General features: G+C 43.1%; 1 protein-coding gene across 1 annotated transcript in view; it reads right to left on the reverse strand.

Annotated features, from left to right (window-relative positions):
* Nucleotides 1-4,659: 4,659 nt before the first annotated feature.
* The window catches only part of LOC126100960 (protease inhibitors-like), a 51,043-nt gene continuing 30,675 nt past the window's right edge, over nucleotides 4,660-25,027 (reverse strand). The window contains exon 4 of the mRNA XM_049911622.1: nucleotides 4,660-5,653. Coding sequence (XP_049767579.1) covers nucleotides 5,538-5,653 — 116 coding nt within the window. The 3' untranslated portion in view covers nucleotides 4,660-5,537. The remainder of the gene's footprint in view (nucleotides 5,654-25,027) is intronic.

A 25,027-nucleotide genomic window follows, 5' to 3' on the forward strand; every position in this document is an offset into this window, starting at 1 on the left:
TATTCATGGGTCAAGGTGTGTATTGTGTAGTGTGTTTCTTCTAACATCTGAAGAGTGATTTTTGCTTATATGTCATTCGATGTGCTAGAGGAGAATTCAGAGCTGATCAATTTGACGAAAGGACACACTCAGGGGGAATTCGCTGACCGGCGGGAGAGAAGACAATCACGTTTCTAAAATTATACTCCTCACTACTAACCGTCATATGAGACACGTTGTAATGATTTTTTCTTTTGTTTGGCTGTGTATCTGTGTGTATACTTGTGCTGTTAATAATACCCGTAAACTGACATAAAGCTACACACAACATATTCACTACAGCTTTTTATCACGGCCGAGCCTTATTTTTGGTATTGTTAAGGCTTTATATATTCAACTGCATGATGAATAAATACCTATGTAATGCCTGTATATGTTGTTGTTGTTGTGGTCTTCAGTCATGAGACTGGTTTGATGCAGCTCTCCATGCTAATCTATCCTGTGCAAGCTTCTTCATCTCCCAGTAACTACTGCAACCTACATCCTTCTGAATCTGCTTAGTGTATTCATCTCCTGGTTTCCCCCTACGATTTTTACCCTCCACGCTGCCCTCCAATACTAAATTGGTGATCCCTTGATGCCTCAGAACATGTCCTACCAACCGATCCCTTCTTCTGGTCAAGTTGTGCCACAAACTTCTCTTCTCCCCAATCCTATTCAATACTACCTCATTACTTATGTGATCTACCCATATAATCTTCAGCATTCTTCTGTAGCACCACATTTCGAAAGCTTCTATTCTCTTCTTGTCCACACTATTTACCGTCCATGTTTCACTTCCATACATGGCTACACTCCATACAAATACTTTCAGAAATGACTTCCTGACACTTAAATCAATACTCGATGTTAACAAATTTCTCTTCTTCTGAAACGCTTTCCTTGCCATTGCCAGTCTACATTTTATATCCTCTCTACTTCGACCATCATCAGTTATTTTGCTCCCCAAATAGCAAAACTCCTTTACTACTTTAAGTGTCTCATTTCCTAATCTAATACCCTCAACATCACCCGACTTAATTCGACTACATTCCATTACCCTCGTTTCGCTTTTGTTGATGTTCATCTTATATCCTCCCTTCAAGACACCATCCATTCCGTTCAACTGCTCTTCCAAGTCCTTTGCTGTCTCTCACAGAATTACAATGTCATCGGCGAACCTCAACGTTTTTATTTCTTCTCCATGGATTTTAATACCTACTCCGAATTTTTCTTTTGTTTCCTTTACTGCTTGCTCAATATACAGATTGAATAACATCGGGGAGAGGCTACAACCCTGTCTTACTCCCTTCCCAACCTCTGCTTCCCTTTCATGTCCCTCGACTCTTATAACTGCCATCTGGTTTCTGTACAAATCGTAAATAGCCTTTCGCTCCCTGTATTTTACCCCTGCCAGCTTTAGAATTTGAAAGAGAGTATTCCAGTCATCATTGTCAAATCTTTCTCTAAGTCTACAAATGCTAGAAACGTAGGTTTGCCTTTCCTTAATCTTTCTTCTAAGATAAGTCGTAAGGTCAGTATTGCCTCAGGTGTTCCAATATTTCTACGGAATCCAAACTGATCTTCCCCGAGGTCGGCTTCTACTAGTTTTTCCATTCGTCTGTAAAGAATTTGTGTTAGTATTTTGCAGCTGTGGCTTATTAAACTGATTGTTCGGTAATTTTCACATCTGTCAACACCCGCTTTCTTTGGGATTGGAATTATTATATTCTTCTTGAAGTCTGAGGGTATTTCGCCTGTTTCATACATCTTGCTCACCAGATGGTGAGCCTGTGTATACGTACAATAAATCAGGAACAGCTCGGTGTGAAGCACGTTTAGAAATCTCTCGTTGTTCTCACTGAACGTCTTTCCACATGAATAATAATTTATGCTTTCGTGGATTCGCGTGGAGAAACACCTTTTCAATGTACACATATTATTAATTCTAAGCTGAAAACTTTCTTAGCTGCGAAAATCTCGTCACTTCAACAAATGATGGCAACGAAGCGGTGACAGCAAGAATCTTCTACTGTCGATGCGACACTCTGCAAAATGAATGAAACTAACTTAACCTTAGTATGTTTACTCGAGAATCAATTGTGAGCCCTCTCCATTTCGCCTTACGCCGCTTAATATTACATTAATTTGAAGAGGGATCTGCCGTCTTGCAAACGGCGGCCAACAATACAAATTTCAACTCGCGCTGTTCCGCACGTTATTAATCTCCGAAAAAAGGTAGAATTAAATTTTCACGCACGTAGGGAAGCTACCGCTCCTGGAATAAGTAGTTTGGTTATGGATAACAGCATATATTTACCAGAAATACGTTAAATGACGCATGTGTCTCCATCCACGGCTTTCTCATATCAAGATCCGATACTTAGTAAAATAATTATGAAAATCGGTTTCTGTTGTTTTGATTGTTCTCCAAACATCGATTATCGTGCCATATGGATACGGTTTTTCATAGATATCACAGTGACATAACACATACTCTTATGCATAATGCCAGAGGTTCGGTCTAGCGCTGGCTGCATACACAGACACACAACAGCCGCTGCCTATCAACTATCACACACACTCTGTCCGCACAGCTCACAACCTGATCTCCAGCTGATAATGGTATGCGGTAATGTCCGCCTATCAAAATCCTTAACTGATTAACACCCCGAGAAGTGACCCTCTGAAAATTACGAACACAATGAGTGCTTTGATCAATGATGCTAATGGTTTCGGAATAAGCTTTGGAAAACGTAACCACAATTAATTTAACTCCCTTCGGGAATAAGGTGATTCCATAGAATATGTATGTGCTGGAAAAGTTGTGTATTCACGTTCCTGCAGCTGGCACATGACCCGTTGTTAGTTCGGTACTTGAATAAAATGACGACGTATGTGGAAATGAAGTTAGTATTTGAATATAGTTTCTCTCCCGTCGAGCAACGGCCATTGTTGATGGCGGCGCGTGTTCTTCGGTAGCGTCTGATACGGATCTAAAAAGAATTCATTGATTTCAAAGTAAAATGGGCCCTTGAAGACTCTAGCATTTACGAGCCGTAGAAACTTAACACAGCCATCAGTTCTTTGGGGTCTGTATCTGACAGAAGGGAGAGTAGCAGATTCACAGTAGGGAGACAATGGTCAGGTTATATGTAATTTGTGCTTACTCAGAATGTTCCCAGGTCAGTGTTAAATGATCGGCAAATAACTCAAAGCCGTGCTTTGTTAAAGCAGAATGAAATGAATGGCTGAAGGCGAGGTACTGGCAGAAGTAAAGCTGTGAGTACCGGGCGTGAGTCGTGCTTCGGTAGCTCAGTTGGTAGAGCACTTGCCCGCGAAAGGCAAAGGTCCCGAGTTCGAGTCTCGGTCGGGCACACAGTTTTAATCTGCCAGGAAGTTTCATATCAGCGCACACTCCGCTGCAGAGTGAAAATCTCATTCTGGAAACATCCCCCAGGCTGTGGCTAAGCCATGTCTCCGCAATATCCTTTCTTTCAGGAGTGCTAGTTCTGCAAGTTTCGCAGGAGAGCTTCTGTAAAGTTTGGAAGGTAGGAGACGAGGTACTGGCAGAAGTAAAGCTGTGAGTACCGGGCGTGAGTCGTGCTTCGGTAGCTCAGTTGGTAGAGCACTTGCCCGCGAAAGGCAAAGGTCCCGAGTTCGAGTCTCGGTCGGGCACACAGTTTTAATCTGCCAGGAAGTTTCATATCAGCGCACACTCCGCTGCAGAGTGAAAATCTCATTCTGGAAACATCCCCCAGGCTGTGGCTAAGCCATGTCTCCGCAATATCCTTTCTTTCAGGAGTGCTAGTTCTGCAAGTTTCGCAGGAGAGCTTCTGTAAAGTTTGGAAGGTAGGAGACGAGGTACTGGCAGAAGTAAAGCTGTGAGTACCGGGCGTGAGTCGTGCTTCGGTAGCTCAGTTGGTAGAGCACTTGCCCGCGAAAGGCAAAGGTCCCGAGTTCGAGTCTCGGTCGGGCACACAGTTTTAATCTGCCAGGAAGTTTCATATCAGCGCACACTCCGCTGCAGAGTGAAAATCTCATTCTGGAAACATCCCCCAGGCTGTGGCTAAGCCATGTCTCCGCAATATCCTTTCTTTCAGGAGTGCTAGTTCTGCAAGTTTCGCAGGAGAGCTTCTGTAAAGTTTGGAAGGTAGGAGACGAGGTACTGGCAGAAGTAAAGCTGTGAGTACCGGGCGTGAGTCGTGCTTCGGTAGCTCAGTTGGTAGAGCACTTGCCCGCGAAAGGCAAAGGTCCCGAGTTCGAGTCTCGGTCGGGCACACAGTTTTAATCTGCCAGGAAGTTTCATATACCACTTAATTACTGAGGGGGCATACTTTCTTTTAAATGATACATAAATATAACCTGTTTTTTACATATGTAATTACAGATAAGAACCAGTTCTACTACACAGAGACTTACATAATATACATATGCCCAGCCGGCCGCGGTGGTCTAGTGGTTCTGGCGCTGCAGTCCGGAACCGCGGGACTGCTACGGTCGCAGGTTCGAATCCTGCCTCGGGCATGGGTGTGTGTGATGTCCTGAGGTTAGTTAGGTTTAAGTAGTTCTAAGTTCTAGGGGACTTATGACCTAAGATGTTGAGTCCCATAGTGCTCAGAGCCATTTGAACCATTTTGAACATATGCCCAGTTCGATGGAGACAAAAGAAGATAGTACAGTTTGCTGAGAGAAACTTTGCTTCTCGCTTACATTTTGCTGTAAAACATTTGAAAATACAATTCGTCCGTTTTGTTTCGGCCACAGGCTGATTTCTCTGGTACCGTTGATCTGAAATCACAGTTCATACACGTTTTTTTAGATTTTTCATATGCCGTATTCAACGTTTGCTTCTCGCTTACGTTTTGCTATAAAACATTTGAAAATACAATTCGTCCGTTTTGTTTCGGCCACAGGCTGATTTTTCTGGTACCGTCGATCTGAAACCACAGTTCACACACCTTTTATTAGATTTTTCATATGCCGTATTAAACGTTACCTTAAGAAAAGAGAACAGATTCGCGCAATAAAATCACTTTGAAGTATTTTTTTTAATATTTAAAACAGATGAATTTCTTCTAACAGCAAGTAATTGATATGTTTTCGGGAACAAGATGTTTCCATAGAATATGTAAGCGCTGGAAAAATTTTGTAATTACATTGCAGTAGCTGGCGCAATGGTCCTTTTATATGTTACTGATTGATTACCGATAGAGAACCCTTGGGTCACATTATTTTACAATTAATGCACGTATTTAACATAAAATAATTTCATTAAGTTATATTAATAAGCCTATAATCACAAATCCAAAGGCGTGCCGAACCATGGACAAGGTTCAAGCAAAAGCGGCACTAATGAACTAAATGAAAAAAAATCTATGTTTGATTAGAAGTAGAAGAAAGTAATTAAAGAAGAGTCACATAACTGATTTAACTGAATCGGTCTAGAGATGCAGGGACTAAAATAATTTTGCAAGACTTTGCAGCTACGTGCAGAGCGACTACACAATGCTCAGCCTTCAGTTGCTATCTATGGGACAGGCTCTCTTGGTGCAGGCTCCGGACTTCCCGTCTGCGAGACAGCGGCAAGTGTTACACCCCTCCTTGTATGTAGTCCCGGGGGTGCACGACACTTCTGGAACACAAGGAACAGTCCTAGTTACTGCTGCGTCGTATGCACGCCATCTGCCACTAAAAAAAAGGAATCAGTTTCGCATAACCTGTAACACATAGTTCAAAATTTCAGCTGAAAAAGTTGCATGAAGTTTTTTTTTTCTTAAATACTATTGGACTTAACATCTGAGGTCATCAGTCCCCTAGATGTAGAACTACTTAAACCTAACTAACCTAAAGGACATCACACACATCCATGCCCAGGGCAGGATTAGAACCCGCGACCGTAGCAGCAGCGCGGTTCCAAACTGAAGCGCCTAGAACCGCTCGGTCACAAAGCCCGGTAGTTGCATGAAGAGTACAGTGAGGCTTCTACATTTATATCTACGTGATTACTCTGCTATTCACAATAAAGTGCCTGGCAGAGGGTTCAATGAACCACCATCAAGCTGTCTTTCTACCGTTCCACTGTTGAACGGCGCGCGGGAGAAACGAGCACTTAAATTTTTCTGTGCGATCCCTGATTTCTCTTACTTTATCCTGATGATCGTTTCCCTTATGTAGGCGGGTCCCAACAGAATGTTTTCGCAATCGGAGGAGAAAACTGCTTTGAAATTTCATGAGAAGATCCCATCGCAATGGAAAACACATTTGTTTTAATTATTGCCACTCCAGTTCACGTATCATGTCTGTGGCACTATCTACCCTATTTCGCTATAATATAAAAGGAACTGCCCTTCTTTGTACTTTTTCGATGTCATCCCTCAGTAACACCTCATGAGGATCCCACACCGCACAGCAATACTCCAGAATAGGCCGGACAAGCGTGGTGTAAGCAGTCTCTTTAGGACACCTGTTGCACCTTCTAAGTGTTCTGCCAACGAATCGCAGTCTTTAGTTGTCTCTACCCACAGCATTATCTATGTGATTGTCCCAATTTAGGTTATTTGAAATAGTAATCCCTAAGTATTTAGTTGAATTTACAGCCTTAAGATTTGAGTGACTTACCGCGTAATCGAAATTTAGCGGATTTCTTTTAGTATTCATGTGAATCACTTAACACTTTCCTTTATTCAGAGTAAATTGCCACTTTTAGCACCATACAGTTATCTTATCTAAATCAATTTGCAATTCTTTTTGGTGGGCTGATGACTTTAGAAGACGGTAAATGACAGCATCATCTGCAAACAATCTAAGAAAGCTGCTCAGATTCTATCCTATATCGTTAATACAGATCAGGAACAACAGAGGGCCTATAACACTTCTTTGGGGAACGCCAGATATTACTTCTGTTTTACTCGATGACTTTCCGTCTATTACTACGAACTGTGTGTGACCTTTCTTGTACATCGCTTAATTTTTATGAGTCGAATCCTGGTGAATTGGAATCAGTGTCAGAAAAATATCCTGTTGCGAATATGTGGATAGCACTCCACTTCCAGCGTTTGACACGTGTATTAACGTTAGTGGAGTTTTACTTATTTCCCGGTGAGAGTTACATACTTTGTTCCAGTAATCTTATACTTGATCCTTGAACAATGTTAAAGAAATACGTATCAGCAGTCATGAATAATTGTTTGTCTTCGCCTCCCTATGACCTTCGAACTGGCTGCAAGCATTTATACAGCGTCCGACAGTTGGTCTCATAAAGATCATTGCCAGAGATGAAAAAAGTTAAACGTGTCAGACAAAATCCTACAACTGATTTAAAGATTGAGCCCAGAAGCTTTGCACTCGTAGTTCTTATCTTAACCAGTGAGTTACCGCCAACAATTCCGAATACAGAGTCAGTTAGTAATTCAGGGACCACATATTGTGATGGCTGACGTGTGTGGAACCAGATCAGACGGCAGCATTTAAATTTCACAAGACTCTTCCATAAACGATTTCTCGGAAGAATGGAGCAACCGTAGATAATTTTGCTGGAAAAGGGACGTACCGATATCTTTTAGTTACATTTTAAATTTCTCGGCGTTTTCAGTAATCGTATAGATTACTTAAAAAACCTCTGTAAATTGCCACTATGTGAGTTACTTAAATTCGGCAGTATTAAATCTGCATTGGCAAAAGATTCCGGAACAGTTCCCAATTCGGATTTTAGGGAATTGACTGCTAAGGCGGAGGTGAGTCTGAGAAAAAGACTGAATAACCAACGAATCGACAACTTTTTACGAGTATGCGCATGGAATGTCAGAATCTGAAAGTGGTAGATTAGCTAGAAAATCTGGAAATGGAAACGCTAAGGCTCAGCCTAGATATAGTGGAAATCAGTGAAGTTAAATGGAAAAGAGACGAGCATTTCTGGTCAGATACGTGCAGGTAATACCAACAGAAGCAGTAAATATTATAACAGGATTAGAATTCGTTGTGAACAGGAAGGTACGGCAGAGAGCGTGTTGCAGTGAACAATTCAGTCAGGGCCTCGTTCTCTTCAGAATCGACTGGAAACCTACACCAACAACAATAGTTCAGATGTACATGCCGACGTCACAAGATAAAAATGAAAAGGTAGAGAAAGTATATGAGGACACTGAGCGGGTAATTCAATAGGTAAAGGGAGATTTGAATCTAATAGTCATCGGATACTGGAATGCATTTTTCGGAGAAGGAATAGAAGAAAGGGTTACAGGAGAATATGAGAGAGAAGAAATACTAAGTTTTGTAATAAATATCAGTTAATAATAATGAATACTCTGTTGAATAATCACAGGAAGGGGAGGAATACATGAAAAATGTTGGGATATACGGGAATATTTAAATTAGATTACATTATAGTCAGGCAGAGATTCCGAAATCAGATACTCGATTGTAAGGCGTAACCAGGAGCAGATATAGACTCTGGTTTCAATTTAGTAGCGATCAAGAGTAAGGTGAAGTTTAAGAGACTAATCATAAAGAATCACTGCGCAAAGAAGTGGTATACTAAAGTACTAACAAGGGAACCTCCCCATCGCACCTCCCTCAGATTTAGTTATAAGTTGGCACAGTGGATAGGCCTTGAAAAACTGAACACAGATCAATCGAGAAAACAGAAAGAAGTTGTGTGGAACTATGAAAAAATAAGCAAAATGTACAAACTGAGTAGTCCATGCGCAAGATAGGCAACATCAAGGGTAATGTGAGGAAAGGGCCGCCGTGGTCCCGTGGTTAGCGTGAGCAGCTGCGGATCGATAGCTCTTTGGTTCAAGTCATCCCTCTAGTGAAAAGTTTAATTTTTTATTTTCTGACAATTATTATCTGTCTGTCCGTCCGTCCGATGCGAGGTAACTGCGCCGTAGTATGGGGACGCTACACCTAAACGGAAAAATTTGGAAACGTTAAAAACATACCATTGACAGAGCACAGGGAAAACTGTGCGACTGTGAAACTGTTGCATTCATTTGTTGCAGTTTATGTGACAAACTCTTATGTTTTCATCACTTTTTTTGGGAGTGATTATCACATCCACAAGAAAACCTAAATCGGGCAAGGTAGAAGAATCTTTTTACCCATACGCCAAGTGTACAAGTTAGGTGGGTCGACAACATATTCCTGTCATGTGACGCACATGCCGTCACCTGTGTCGTATAGAATATATCACACCTGTTTTCCTGTGGAGGAATCGGTTGACCTATGACCTTGCGATCAAATGTTTTCGGTTCCCATTGGAGAGGCACGTCCTTTCGTCTATTAATCGCACGGTTTTGCGGTGCGGTCGCAAAACACAGACACTAAACTTATTACAGAGAACAGAGACGTCAATTAACGAACGGACAGATCATAACTCTGCGAAAATAAAAAAAGTAAACTCTTCACTTGAGTGATTGAACCAAGGATCTCTCGTTCCGCAGCTGCTCCCACTAACCACGGGACCACGGCGCCCCTTTGCTTACATTATCCTTGATGTTGCCTATCTTGCGCATGGACTAAGTTTGTATATTTTGCTTATTTTTTTCATAGTTCCACACAACTTCTTCCTGTTTTCTCGATTGATCAGTGTTCAGTTTTTCAAGGCCTATCCACTGTGCCAACTTATAACTAAATCTGTGGGGGGTGCGATGGGGAGGTTCCCTTGTAAGGAATGAAGAGACACGCTTGAAGTTCTCTAAGGCTATAGGTACTACCATAAGGAATAGCTCAGTACGCAGTTCAGTTGAAAGGAAACGGACATGTCTAATACGGGCACTCGCACAAAACGGAAAGAAAAACATAGGTACGTAGAATGTAACTGCGAAGAAACCATGGGTAGCGGAACAAAGACTTTAGTTGCTCGATGAAAGAGCGAAGTACAAAATTGTTCATGAATATTCACGAATATAGAAAAAGAAGTCGCATAGGAATGAAATACATAGGTAGAAAGGGGGAGCTACGACGAAACGGCAGCACAAAAAAATGGGGAGAATATCGAAAAAGAACTGTTGTTGGGAGGTCTTACTCAGCGTATAGAAAAGACAACAACCTTCCGTGAAAATAATAGCAAGTGTAGTAATATTAAGAGTGCAACGGAAATTCAACTGTTAAATACCGAGGAAAGAGCGGATAGGTGAAAAGAGTGCATTGAAAGCACCTGTCAGGGAGAAGACATGTTTGGTGTGATTGAAAAAGACACAGAAGTCGGCGGGGATCGATGGGGAAGAGATAGGGGATCAGGTATTAGGATCAGAATTTAAAAGAGCTTCGAAAGAGTTAAGACCAAATAAGGCAGCAGGGATAGATAACATGCATCAGAACTACTAAAATCATTGGAGGATGTGGCAACAGGTTGATGTGTAGACTGTATGAGTCTGGCGATGTACCATTTGACTTTCGGGAAAACATCGTCCTCACAATTCCAAAGTGTACAAGAGCTGACAAGTGCGAGGATTATCTCACAATCGACTTACAGCTCATTCATCAAAGTTACTTACACGAATAATATACAGAAGAATGGAAAAGAAATTTGAGAGTGTGTTAGATGGCGATCATTTCGCCTTTGGGAAACGTAAAGACATCACAGAGGCAGTTCTGACGTTGCGGTTGAGAACGGAAGCAAGACTAAAGGAAAAATCAAGACACATTTATAAGGGTTGTCGACTTGGAAAAGCGTTCGACAGTGTCAAATGGTACGAGATGTTCGAAGTTATTAGGAAAATAGGGGTAAGCTATAAGGAGAGACGGGTAGTATACACAATATACAAGAGCCAAGAGGGTGGAAGATCAAGAACGAAGTTCTCGAATTGAAAATGGTGTAAGACAATGATTTAGTCTTTCACCCTTACAGTTCAATCCATACATGGAAAAAGCAATGACGGAAATAAAAGAAAGGTTCAAGAGTGGAATTGAAATTGAAGATGAAAGGATATCAGCGATGCGGTTCGCGTATGACATTGCTATCCTCAGTGATAGCGGAGAAGGATTACAGGGTCTGTTGAATGAAATGAAAAATCTAATGAGAACAGAATTTAGACTGAAAGTAAATCGATGAATAACGAAAGTAATGAAAAGTAGTAGATTTGAAAACAGCGAGAAACTTAACTTCATTACTGCTGATGAAGAAGTAGATGAAGTTAAGGAATTCTGCTGCCGAGACTGAAAATCCACACATGATGGACGTAGCAAGGAGGACATAAAAGGCAAAGTAGCACTGGAAGAAAGGGCGATCCCGCCCAGGTAAAGTCTACTAGAATGAAACATTTGCACTAATTTGAGGAAGAAATATCTCGCGCATAGGGACTGTTGGAGAACCGGAACTGAAGAGAATCTAAGCATTTGAGATGTGTTGCTACAAACGAATGTTCAAAGTTATGTAGGGTGATAAGGTAAAGTATCAGGAAGGAAATATACGTAAAAAACTGACAAGAAGAAGGGCTGGATGATAGAACATCCGTTAGAATATAAGGGAATGACTTCTATGTTTCTAGAGGGGGCTGTAGGATGTGAAAAGTGTAGAGGAAGGCAAACATTGGAATACATCCAGCAGATAATTAAGGACGCAGGCTCCAAGTGCTACTCTGAGATGAAGATCTTGGCGAAGGAGACGAATCCGTCGCGGGCCGCATCAAATCAGTCAAAAGACTGATGAGTCAAAGAAAAAGCTGCACTGTGGATTATGGGCAGAGTTTTAGATTGTCTATGACCGAATTCCTTGCCGATATTCTTAGACTCACATAAATCATCAGTGTTGTTGCCTATGACTTCCCGTTATACCCTTATTCTGCCAACAACTTTGTAAAAGAGGTTGTAGGAGTGAATAGCGATTCAGGGTATTGTCTTGCATTTCAGTTGGGAATCTGCCTCTAAAGACAGAAGAAATGGCAGCAGCAAGAAAATACACAGAGCAATGGAAACCACTGAATTAAAGACACCTATTAAGATTCCAGGTTAGATCCTTGCTCGGATGTGCAGTAGACGACTGCCGAAGGAGGGGCGATCATAAGAAAATATTTTCGTAACAATGAAACGGTATCCACGAGCCGCATCGTGGAATCTGAGAAGCCTGAATACGGTAAGAAATCTAGAAAAACTGAAAATGGGAAGTGCAAAGGCTGGATTTAGGTGTGATAGGGGTAAGTAAAGTGAAGTGGGATAATGGGAAGACTTCAGGTGTTTAACAGCAGTAGAAAACAGTAACCTATATTGTGTGTAAGATTTTTAATAAATAGGGAAACAGGAACATTAATTCGGTACTGTGAGTATTCCATCGATATGATTATCGTCAGAATAGAAACAAAACGAACTTCATCACTTCACAGAAAACATTCGTAGCAACGTCACAAATAGAAGACAACGAGACGGAAAGACTATGTAACGAAATAATATTAGTAATTCAATACGTAACATGAGGTGAAAATCTAATAATCCTGAGGAACTGAAATTTTACGGTAAGAAGAAGGACTAAATGGCAGAGTTATGGAAGAATACAGGTTTACCAGTACAAATGAGACAGAAGATATAACTGAAAAGGGCCTAGATGTAAAAGTAGATATCAGTTTTACATTATGATGAGACAGATACCTGATCACAGGTCTTTCCCATATAAGAACATAATTTAATAGTCATTAAGAGTTAGCTTTAGTTTAAGAGCATCATCAGAAGATTTAACATACAAGGAAGAAAACTAATGAAGCTTTCAGCAGTGATGTTGAACGTTTCCAATTTTTGGAATCTATCAATTACAATAATGTGTATAGAGGAATGGAAGTCCTCAAAAATAGCCTTCACAGAGGCCGCACAGAGCTGGACAGTTAGAAGAAAGGAGGCTGTGAAGACGTGGTTAACAGAAGAAATTCTCCAATTGATCGACAAAAGAAGGAAACATGTAAAAATACTAGCTGATACCCGTGGCTACGCTCGCTTATCAGTAGTTTCTTTACGATGTGGGATGGTGACTAAATGGTTATATACTGGTGTAGATGCGTATATGTCTGTGTATAAATGTATGTAGTGCCACTACATGTAAAGCCACGGCGCCTCTCTGTCGTCCAACATGTAAATGATGCCATTGTCCTGAGTCTTCAGGCGACTCAGAAGCTAGAAGAGACGCGTGACCCTGAGCGTCTAAACGTGACGTGCTTGGACTGTTACAACGTCTCCCCACCTACATCAAAGTTCCGGCGGATCTGAGATTACTCCGAGTTTTCGAAAACCTCTCACGCATCGAGCTCTCTTAGAACTATGCGCTAAATCAGACTTACGTTTGCGTGACGTAACGTAAAATAAATAATATTGAAAGATGTGCATATTAGGAGAAATGGTTGTGAATAAGGTACATATCATGAGATATGTCAGTTTTTTGGCATATTTTACCGTTTCTTTGGAATGTTTCCCACTTGGTGGATGTTTGAGTGTAAACATCCAGAGAAATAACGTTTTATACGGAATGTTTGCTACTACGTGCATCCTTGCATGCCTGAACAAGTGAGTGACGTATTCTTTGGCCACCACAGATTGTGTTGTTATTCAGTAGAGCTTGGGTGAGCGAAAGAGTCGGGAGTACTTGTCGCTTGTCGGCCAGAAAGAGAGAGAGAGAGAGAGAGAGAGAGAGAGAGAGAGTTGTTATTTGGGATGATCTAACTGAGAATTGAGGATAGAAGATAATTTGCTACTATTGTATATAATGACGTGTCATTTGAAAGAAAAGGTAATTTGCATTGAGTTTATTTTGCTGCAGGCGCTAGTTTAGTAATTATTGCAGTGTAAAGATAACACTGTGTTTAACAATATATATGTATTGGTGTCCAGAGAGAATTATTAGTTACGTGTTGAGTATTCTAATTAGTTTCCCCCGCAAAGATTAATAAAAAGATATTTCATTACGAACGCAAGACAGTAAATCTTACGCTATGTAAGTTTTGTGTGACCGTATTATCGATGGTATATGACAACACTGAGATAAGGTTATAATACATGTTAGTACAAGTCATTTGTTATGTTACAGAAAGGTTTCAATCTAATTGCAAGACCTCTTACTCACTTACAAAACATTTCATCGAAATTTATCCCCACAGATTAGGAAAAAATTGTTAGGTAAAAAATGCACCGTAATGCCTTGCACTATTGCGTGAACAATAGTTAGTATTTTTGAATGAGAACAAAAAAATGTTATTTTGCTATTGCGGTCTGGTAAATAAGATAAAAAGGTACACTGCAGCGCCGTGATTCATTTCAGCTCATCGTTTTCCGGCACGCAGACAGAACAGACTTATTCGTTACCAGGACAAGAAACAAATGTAGCGCCTAAATGAACCTTTGACAGAGAATTAAGATCATTTTTCATTATCAAAATTTCGTGTAGATTTAACAGACGCGTTTTTTAAACAGTGCACATATTCGTTACGCGACAGTTAGCCACTGTTTGTGATTGTTTCAGACAAAGCCGTTCTGAGTGTCACTGATAACCATTCTTTATACTCAGTTTCATTTACAGACAATCAGATGCGTTTCAGATTAGTCAAAATCACATACTTAAAATGTAATTTGCATAGACATGTTCATGTATAAAAGTAAGGGAGAGAAGGCAATTCTAGATATGACTCAGAATTTATAAGCACTTGCTTTCACATAACTGACGAGAGGTTTTAGAAACACACACACACACACACACACACATACACACACACACACACAAAACTCATAAGTTTCAATATTAACAATGTGTTTCTCAAGGCTTTACCGACATGTTCTTGTCGTGGTCTTCAGTCCAGAGACTGGTTTGATGCAGTTCTCTATACTACTCTGTCCTGTGCAAGCTTCTTGATCTCCGAGTAACTACTGCAACATACATCCTTCTGAATCTGCTAGGTGTATTCATCTCTTGGCCTCCCTCTACGATTTTTACCGTCCACGCTTGGTTCCAATACTAAATTCGTTATCGCCTGATGCCTCAGAATGGGTCTTACCAACCGATCCTTTCATCTAGTCAAGTTGTGCCGCAAATTCCTCTACTCGATAATTCTATTCAGTACCTCCTTATTAGTTACGTGATCTGCCCATCTAATCTTCGGCATACCACTGTACCACCACATTTAGAAAGCTTCTATTCTTTTCTAAACGATTCATCGTCCATGTTTCACTTCCACACATGGTTACACTCCATTCAAATACTTTCAAAAAAGACTTCCTGACACTTAAAAAATCTTTGCTCGATGTTAACAAATTTCTCTTTTTTAGAAATGCTTTCCTTAACATAGCGAGTCTACATTTTATATGTCCTCTCTACTTCGGCCATCATCAGTTATTTTGCTCCCCAAATAGCAAAACTCATCTACTACTTGAAGCGTCTCATTTTCTAATCTGATTCACTCAGCATCACCTGATTTAAATCGAGTACATTCGATTATCCTCGTTTTGCTTTTGTTGATGTTCATCTTACATCCTCCTTTCAAGACATTGTCCATTCCTTTCAACTGTTCTTCCATGTTCTTTGGTGTCTCTGACAGATATACAATGTCGTCCGAAAACCTCACTGTTTTTATTTCTTCCCCATGGATTTTAATTCCAATTCCAAATATTTTTTGTTTCCTCTATTGATTGCTATTTATAGACACTGAATACCATCAGGGAGAGGCTACAACCCTGTCTCGCTTCCTTCTCAACCACTGCTGCCTTTCATGCCCTTCGACTCTCATAACTGCCATCTGGTTTCTGTACAAATTGCAAATAGCCTTTCGCTTCCTGTATTTTACCCCTGCTGCCTTCAGAATTTGAAAGAGAATATTCCAGTCAACATTATCAAAAGCTTTCTCTAAGCGCTAACGTAAGTTTGTCTTTCCTTAATCTGTCTTCTCAGGTAAGTCGTAAGGTCAATATTCATTCGCCTATTCCAACATTTCTGCGGAATCCAGATCTTCCCCGAGGTCGGCTTCTGCTAGATTTTCCATTCATCTATAAAGAATTCGTACTAGTATGTTGTAGCCGTGGCTTATTGAACTAATAGTTCGGTGATTTTTACACCTGTCAACAACTGCTTCTTTGGGATTTTAATTACTATATTCTTCTTGAAGTCCGAGAGTATTTCGCCTCACCAGATGATAGAGTTTTGGCATGGTTGGCTGTCCGAAAGCTATCAGCAGGTCTAATGGATTGTTGTCTACTCCCGGGGCCTTGCTTCGACTTATGTCTTTCAGTCCTCTGTGAAATTATTCATGCAGTGTCATATCTCCCATTTCATCTTCATGTATGTCCTCTCCATTTCCATAATATTGGCCTCAAGTACGTCGCCTTCGTATAGATCCTCTACACACTCCTTCCTCCTTTCTGCTTTCCCTTCTTTGCTTAGGACTGGTTTTTCATCTGAGCTTTCTGTAGGCAATATCATCTTATCCCTAATTATTTGTGTCTCTATATCCTTACATTTGTCCTGTAGCCATCCCTGCTTAGTCATTTTGCACTTCGTGTCGATGTTATTTTGAAACGTTTGTACTCCTTTTCACCGGCTTCATTTACTGCATTTTTATATTTTCTCCTTTCATCAATTAAATTCAATATATGCTTTTCTTTTTACCTACTTGATACTCTGCTGCCTTCACTATTTCATCTCTAAAAACTATCCGCTCTCTTTCTACTGTATTTCATTCTCCTGTAGTTATCAAGCGTTCCCTAATACTCTCTCTAAAACTCTCTACAACCTCTGGTTCTTTCAATTTATCCAGGTCCCATCTTCTTAAATTCCTACCTTTTGCAGTCTTTTCAGTTTTAATCTACAGTTCATAACCAATACGTTGTGGTCGGACTCCACATCTGTCCCTGGAAATGTCTTAAAATTTAAAACATGGTTCCTAAATCTCTGTCTTACCGTTATATAACCAATCTGGAACATTCCAGTGTCTCCAGGCCTCTTCCACGTGTACAATGGCCTTTCATGAATCTTAAACCAAGTGTCAGCTAGAATTAAGTTATGCTCTGTGTAAAAATCTACCGGGCGGCTTCCTCTTTCATTCCTTACCCCCAGGCCACATTCACCTACTACTTTTCCTTCTCTTCCTTTTCCTGCTATCGAATTTCAGTCCCCAACGAGTATTAAATTTTCGTCTCCATTAACTATCTGAATAATTTCATTTATCGCATCAGACATTTCTTCAATCTCTTCATCATCTGCGGAGCCAGTTGGCATAAAATCTTGTACTTGTGAGGTAGGTGTGGGCTTCGAGTCTATCTTGGCCACAATAATGCGTTCACTATGCTGTTCGTAGTAGCTTATTCGCGTTCCTATTTTTTTATTCATTATACCTACTTCTGCATTATCCTTAACTGATTTTACATTTATAACCCTGTATTCGCCACGCCCGAATACTGGTTCCTCCTGCCACCTAACTTCAGTAATTCCCACTGTATCTAGCTTTAACCTATGCATTTCGCTCTTCAAATTTTCTGACCTACCTGCCCGATTAAGGGATCTGACATTCCACTCTCCGATCCGTATAATCCCAGTTTTCTTTCTCCTAATAACGACGTCCTCCTCAGCAGGCCCTGCCCAGAGATCCGAATGGGGGACTACTCTACCTCCGGAATATTTTAACCAAGAGGGTGTCATCATTTAACCATACAGTGAAGCTGCACGCCCACGGCGAAAATTACGGCTTTAGTTTCCTTTGCTTTCAGCCGATCGCATTTCTAGCACCGCAAGGCTTTTTGGCGAATTTTACAAGGCCAGATCACTCAATCACCCAGACTGTTGCCCCTGCAACTACTACTGCCCCTCTTCAAGAATCACGCCATTGACTGGCCTTTCTATAATTACCCCTCCGTTGTGGTTGCACCTACGGTATGGCAATCTGTATTGCTAAGGCATACAAGCCTCCCCACCAACAGGTACCCACTCACCCACCCACACACACAAGGAAACAAAATTAGATAAACAGAATATGTGTGTAACATAGGTCATTGTGTAACGGCTGTTAGTGAATTGTGAAAGCTTCACAGTGCCAAATTGGACATTTCCTACAACCCAGCGTAACTCAGGTGTATTTAACGTCTATAGCGTTTCTCAATTTCTTTCCGCTAGTATTCGGCTTAGTGATAGACTGTATTACAGGGAACACAACACCACGTCCTATCAATCCAAGTCATTAATGTGAAAAACAGACGTCTGCACTCACAGTGCAATCATAGGAAACATATTTATTACGGAAACAGACAAAAACAAAAAAATAAAGACCGCTATAATAGTTACTCTGAGAATCGCTTGGTGTGGCTAATACGATGATAGACAGAGCTCACACGGTGTTTTATACAGTGGTAACTGAATATTTCCCCACACTTTTAGTGTACATGTGCTTTTCGTCATTACTGCTGCAAAGTTCTGGTAGAAGTTCGATGCTTCCTAGGCTCCACCGGCAACTACACTGTGTCTTACCAGCATGGCGCTCATCTTTAGCCGTCTTTGATCACGACAATTTATACCAGCGAAAGTACGAGGCCAGATGTTCCAGACATAATCAGAAAGTTTTAAAAATGTTTTCCTGCTTTACGTCCATGAACTCTCTTGAAGTGGCCCGAGGTTACAGGCTGCGGTGGGACGCAGAGAGTGTACAGATTGATGGTAGCTCACATAATCAACATCATAAGTGAAATTGTTTATAGAAAATTTGGCGACTACTGTCGTAGCATCGCGGTGAGACGGCCATCCCCTTTCCCAGCACATGTTGAGGACGGTATGTGGTACTCGTTCACTTATCGGCTAGCAGGGTGTGAAGTCTGCTCCCACGATTGCTGGCGCCAGGAAATCGCCTAACGGTATGTATAAATTACACGCTGCTCAGCTGCTGATGATGGGCGCCAGAGGAGCGGAAGACTTCTCGAATGCTTTGCAGGGGAAGACAGTCGCCGGTGGTGGATCTCGCTCCTGTGGGTGACAGTATGTGTCAGTACGGCAAAGGAAGGTGAATAGCCGTACAACCTGGTCTCGATTTTCTGCTCTCCAGAGCAGAAATCTTGCTGCAACTGGAGTGAGCTGTAGCCAGCCCACCAATGCAGTGATACCAAGTCCATGAAGGAAGACTTGGTGCTTGAAGATGGTGTGTCGGTAGGGGCACAAACTCACAACTGCAAGCCGTACCTTATCGCTACAGCGCCTGACGTAACTCTCTTGTCATAGTAGGCACTGTCGGAATGCTGATACCTCTGCTAAAGTTGGTGACTATTTATACAAGTTCCCAGCTCGCTTACTGTGCCGATACACTGCTTCTAGCCACATGGCTCGGTGATGTAGAAACTGTTTGGCCCGTGCTGCAAGAGCCTCGTCTTACCGGTCCATTAGCAGGATTTCCGTGATTGGTCTCGCCCAACTCGCAATGCATAAACAGCCGTGATGCTGCAGACTGCATGCCGATACTTTTCCGCGCGATGCTTCAGGATTGCTGCTTAAGGACTCTTCAACTGCTGCAGCTGAGGTGCTAGTTTCTGCAGTAATGCCCAAAAAATGGTTGGAGTTCTACAATACTTCCCTCTTTGCGAAACCCGACTCCCAGGATCGGCCTGCAAGAAAACTCATCATACGTGAATAACAGTGCACAGTATCTACAATTGATCTTAAGTTCTACATTCGAGTTACAGTAACAATATCCCTGGCAGCTAGCAGCGCTGTTGCCAGGTTTCAAGGGCAAAGCGCAAACGGCTACAGGCGAACACAATAGCAGGCTATAGAAGGCTATAGAGCTGTGGAACAGGGACACGTTCCCACAGAGACATTTACAAAATCGAATTACGTGACTGACTGAGGTAGGCGCGAGAAGCTGCTGGATCAGGTCACTGCAACTGTCAGGGATCAACTAGCAACTCGACTGTAGGCGGCGTGAGACAAGGCCAGAGACAGCGAATTTACTCTGTAGCTGATAGTCCTCTACCTCCAGGTTCACATATGCTCCACGATTCTCCACGTCTTCTCATACAACAAGTACATTACAGTCAGATGGTTCCTCGTAAAGTCTTACAACACAATTTACAACTGCTCTTGTCACCTACACATAATACTTTGAAATCTCACCATGTGTCACTAAACACCTCACTATTAATTTCATGGGCCCATGCACTGCTCCCTAGTTTCACTACATCATAAATACTAGGAAATGATAATCGACACCCTAGCTGCAAACAGGCGTTCATATACACTCCTGGAAATTGAAATAAGAACACCGTGAATTCATTGTCCCAGGAAGGGGAAACTTTATTGACACATTCCTGGGGTCCGATACATCACATGATCACACTGACAGAACCACAGGCACATACACACAGGCAACAGAGCATGCACAATGTCGGCACTAGTACAGTGTATATCCACCTTTCGCAGCAATGCAGGCTGCTATTCTCCCATGGAGACGATCGTAGAGATGCTGGATGTAGTCCTGTGGAACGGCTTGCCATGCCATTTCCACCTGGCGCCTCAGTTGGACCAGCGTTCGTGCTGGACGTGCACACCGCGTGAGACGACGCTTCATCCAGTCCCAAACATGCTCAATGGGGGACAGATCCGGAGATCTTGCTGGCCAGGGTAGTTGACGTACACCTTCTAGAGCACGTTGGGTGGCACGGGATACATGCGGACGTGCATTGTCCTGTTGGAACAGCAAGTTCCCTTGCCGGTCTAGAAATGGTAGAACGATGGGTTCGATGACGGTTTGGATGTACCGTGCACTATTCAGTGTCCCCTCGACGATCACCAGTGGTGTACGGCCAGTGTAGGAGATCGCTCCCCACACCATGATGCCGGGTGTTGGCCCTGTGTGCCTCGGTCGTATGCAGTCCTGAGTGGCGCTCACCTGCACGGCGCCAAACACGCATACGACCATCATTGGCACCAAGGCAGAAGCGACTCTCATCGCTGAAGACGACACGTCTCCATTCGTCCCTCCATTCACGCCTGTCGCGACACCACTGGAGGCGGGCTGCACGATGTTGGGGCGTGAGCGGAAGACGGCCTAACGGTGTGCGGGACCGTAGCCCAGCTTCATGGAGACGGTTGCGAATGGTCCTCGCCGATACCCCAGGAGCAACAGTGTCCCTAATTTGCTGGGAAGTGGCGGTGCGGTCCCCTACGGCACTGTGTAGGATCCTACGGTCTTGGCGTGCATCCGTGCGTCGCTGCGGTCCGGTCCCAGGTCGACGGGCACGTGCACCTTCCGCCGACCACTGGCGACAACATCGATGTACTGTGGAGACCTCACGCCCCACGTGTTGAGCAATTCGGCGGTACGTCCACCCGGCCTCCCGCATGCCCACTATACGCCCTCGCTCAAAGTCCGTCAACTGCACATACGGTTCACGTCCACGCTGTCGCGGCATGCTACCGGTGTTAAAGACTGCGATGGAGCTCCGTATGCCACGGCAAACTGGCTGACACTGACGGCGGCGGTGCACAAATGCTGCGCAGCTAGCGCCATTCGACGGCCAACACCGCGGTTCCTGGTGTGTCCGCTGTGCCGTGCGTGTGATCATTGCTTGTACAGCCCTCTCGCAGTGTCCGGAGCAAGTATGGTGGGTCTGACACACCGGTGTCAATGTGTTCTTTTTTCCATTTCCAGGAGTGTACATAACTGGAGACATGCTGAAAATGTGTGCCTCGATCTGGACTTGAACCCGGGATCTCCTGCTTACATGGCAGACGCTCTATGCATCTGAGACACCGAGGGCACAGAGGATAGTGCGCCTGCAGGGACTTATCCCTTGCACGCTCCCCATGAGATCCACATTGTTGGCAATGTGGGTCTCACGGGGAGCGTGCAAGGGACAAGTCCCTGCAGGCGCACTATCCTCTGTGCCCTCGGTGTCTCAGATGCATAGAGCGTCTGCCATGTAAGCAGGAGATCCCGGGTTCAAGTCCCAGTTGGGGCACACATTTTTAACATGTCCCCAATTATGTATATCAACGCCTGTTTGCAGCTACGGCGTCGATTTAATTATCATTTCATTCTAGAGAAGTTTCACGGTCATCAATGGTATCTGTTCTTTCGGGAACAGATACTACTTTCAAATACTAGGAAACATATTTCTTAGCACATAACAAGTATCTCTCTCCATTTCCATTCTTTTTGCACCTCAATCACAACTGGTGATCCAGCCTACTGGGACCATCTGCACTACCGGATTACACTTGGACAGCCACCTCTTTGGCTGAGAGAAGGCTCTACAGAAGAGAGTCAGAGCTAGGATGGTGCTTGATGTGACACCCGGGGTCACGACCGTCCACCCTGATACTGCTGCACAACACGCTGTAGAATTCGGCTGCGCCGAAATGCGTCCTTAATAGGCTGCTATGAGCTTCTTCAGGGACAAGATTAAATCTGGCTTCAACTTGTTATTCAGATAGATCTAATTTAGAACTGCGGAACTCCTAGCGGTTTTTCTGGTCAGTACAACTGTATCTGCGTTATGTTTAACCTGGTACTCCTGTTAGACTGTCTGGCAGGTAGAATGTTGGCGCGTTATGCCACAAAATTGTACATTAATTAATAACCCATTGCCATACAGTTCCAGCCTTTTACCGCTGTGAGTCTACTGCTTATAGCAACTCACTACTACCACTACAGGGCTGTACACTGAGTAGATTCGATGTAGCGCTGCTTGTTGGATGTTCAGACTCCAAGATGTCACGCAGACAAACATGGCTGTTTGTTTTGTATAGGAACAACCGAATTTCGCATGTGCTCATGCCAGTCAGGTTTACCCAGATCGGGTACAGTCCAATCCTTTCCCTCTGACAGTGCTAGAGTTCATCTGCCGTCATGACCACGTGCTTATCCCCACCCTCTGATAGCATCTGTATATTCCCTGTTCTTACCTGTGCAGTTTTTTCTAAAATTCCCTATCTTAATGAGTAAGGGTGAATGGTGAAGCAGCTTATCCATGTGGGACAATTTGCAATCGGAAATCGAAGAAGCACATATGGTTGTGCTTGGTCTGCCTTAAGTCTACTGTTGATAGGTGGCAGTGTATCTGTAAATTGTATTTGCTCGGCTCCGCAATGATTCCCAGCTCCATTCTAAAAGTTTTCGGGCTTGCAGCCGGTCGCCGTAAACTTCATTGCACGATATTTTGGCTGGACAACTGTCAGCAATCTTCAGGTGAGCCGAACGAGGACTGACGAAGACTTTTTTTTAACTTTACTGTATTTCAGTTCCCCATCGGGCTGGGCTGGGCTGCTCTTCAGCCGAAAGACATAGAACAAACAACAGAAGACAGTTAAAAATAACAAAGGAGAAAACATGGTGAACATAGATATTAAAACGGGGGGGGGGGGGGGGTACATCATGGTAGACAATAGACAAAAAAGGGGCGACTGTAAAATGGAGATAAAAAACCGTAAAAAATAGCACACAAAAAACCACTCACTGGGACAAATAAAGAACACAGGGCACAGTATGACCAGAGCATAAAAGTATCGACGGATGGCGTAGCACATAATAAACACCGACAGTTAACACTAGGTACAAGGCCAGCGCAGAATTAAAATCACACCTCTCGACGCACAGGAGAAGCAGCACTAAACACAGCACTGACGTGGCACACTCACGATGATCAGAACGGAGGAATTGCCAGGCGCAAGGAGACGAGGATGAACAGAAGAAGGGAGGGAGGGGAAGACAGGGAGGGGAGATGGCAGGGGGCGCGCCGAAGAGGGTCAGGTAGGGAGGGATGTGGGAGGGAAGGAGGCTAGGATGGGGTGCAGGGTCTCAGGGGGAGGGGGGAAGGAGGAAATTCCGCTCTGGGAGAAGGAGGGGAGAGGAAAAAGGGGGCTCTTCTGCTCCGTCTTATATAGTGCACTGATAGTACTGCCGCGCATGCGTTGCAGTCGCAGAGACAGAACAGCCACACCGCCCAGCAACAGCGCCCTCCCTGATGGAACTGCAATACTCAGCTGGCGTCGGTACTGTCGCTGGCTGCAGCTATCGAAGTCTTCTGGCGTCTTCTTCTCGAGCAAATTCCGAAGATGACGGGATTCCGTGCGTTATTCAATTGGTCACCACTGTCACGGTTCATTAGTTTTCCCGCAATGCGTATTTCAACGGATTCTTTGACAATGTAGTCCCAAAATGTTGTTGCTGTGGCCAAAATCGAAGTTTCGTCGTACTACATTGAATGTCCGTTAGAAATAAAATGTTCTGCAAGTTCAGACTTACTGGGTTGCAGTAGGCAAGTGCAACGGTGATGTTCTGTACAACGCTCTTCCACTGTACGTGTTGCCTGTCCTATATAGGTCATACCACACTGAGACGATATTTTGTAAATTCCCGCCTTCCGCAGTAACAAATCATCTTTCGCCGAACCCAGAAAATCCGAAATCTTAGAAGACGGACGAAAAACTACTTTGACATGAAAATTATTAAGAAGCCTCCTTATCTTGAAGGAGATACTTCCATCGAAGGGAAGAAAAGCTAGAGACTTGGCTGGCGCGTTCTCCTCTTTATCCACTTCCCGGTTCCTGGCTCTAGTTGAGAAGGCCCGGTTACTTTGCCGCGTCGAGTATCCATTGTCTATGAACACCGTCCTCAAATGTGCAAGTTCCTTAGGCAAATTCTCTGCATCCGACACCGTATGTGCCCTGTGTACTAAGGGTTTTAAGTACACTCATGGTGTGGCATGGGTGATGGCAACTTGAAGAATGCAAGTACAAATCAGTGTGAGTGGGCTTACGATAGACAGAATGTCCCACCGAGCCGTCGCTCTTCCGTTTAACCAAAACATCCGGGAATGGAAGGCAGCCATCTTACTCTAGTTCCATAGTAAATCGAATATTTTCATGGATGGAGTTAAGATGATGAAAAAACCTCATTAGCTTTTCTTCTCCGAAGGGCTACACTATGAAAGTATCATCGATGTATCTCCAAAAAACAGTTGGTTTACAAACCGCTGATTCAAGTGCTCTCTCCTCAAAATCCTCCATAAAATGGTTAGCCATCAGAGGAGACAGAGGGCTGCTAAGGGCGTCAGACTGTTCAAAATC

The sequence above is a fragment of the Schistocerca cancellata genome, chromosome 9 (assembly GCF_023864275.1).
Source record: "Schistocerca cancellata isolate TAMUIC-IGC-003103 chromosome 9, iqSchCanc2.1, whole genome shotgun sequence".
Taxonomy (NCBI): Eukaryota; Metazoa; Arthropoda; class Insecta; order Orthoptera; family Acrididae; genus Schistocerca; species Schistocerca cancellata.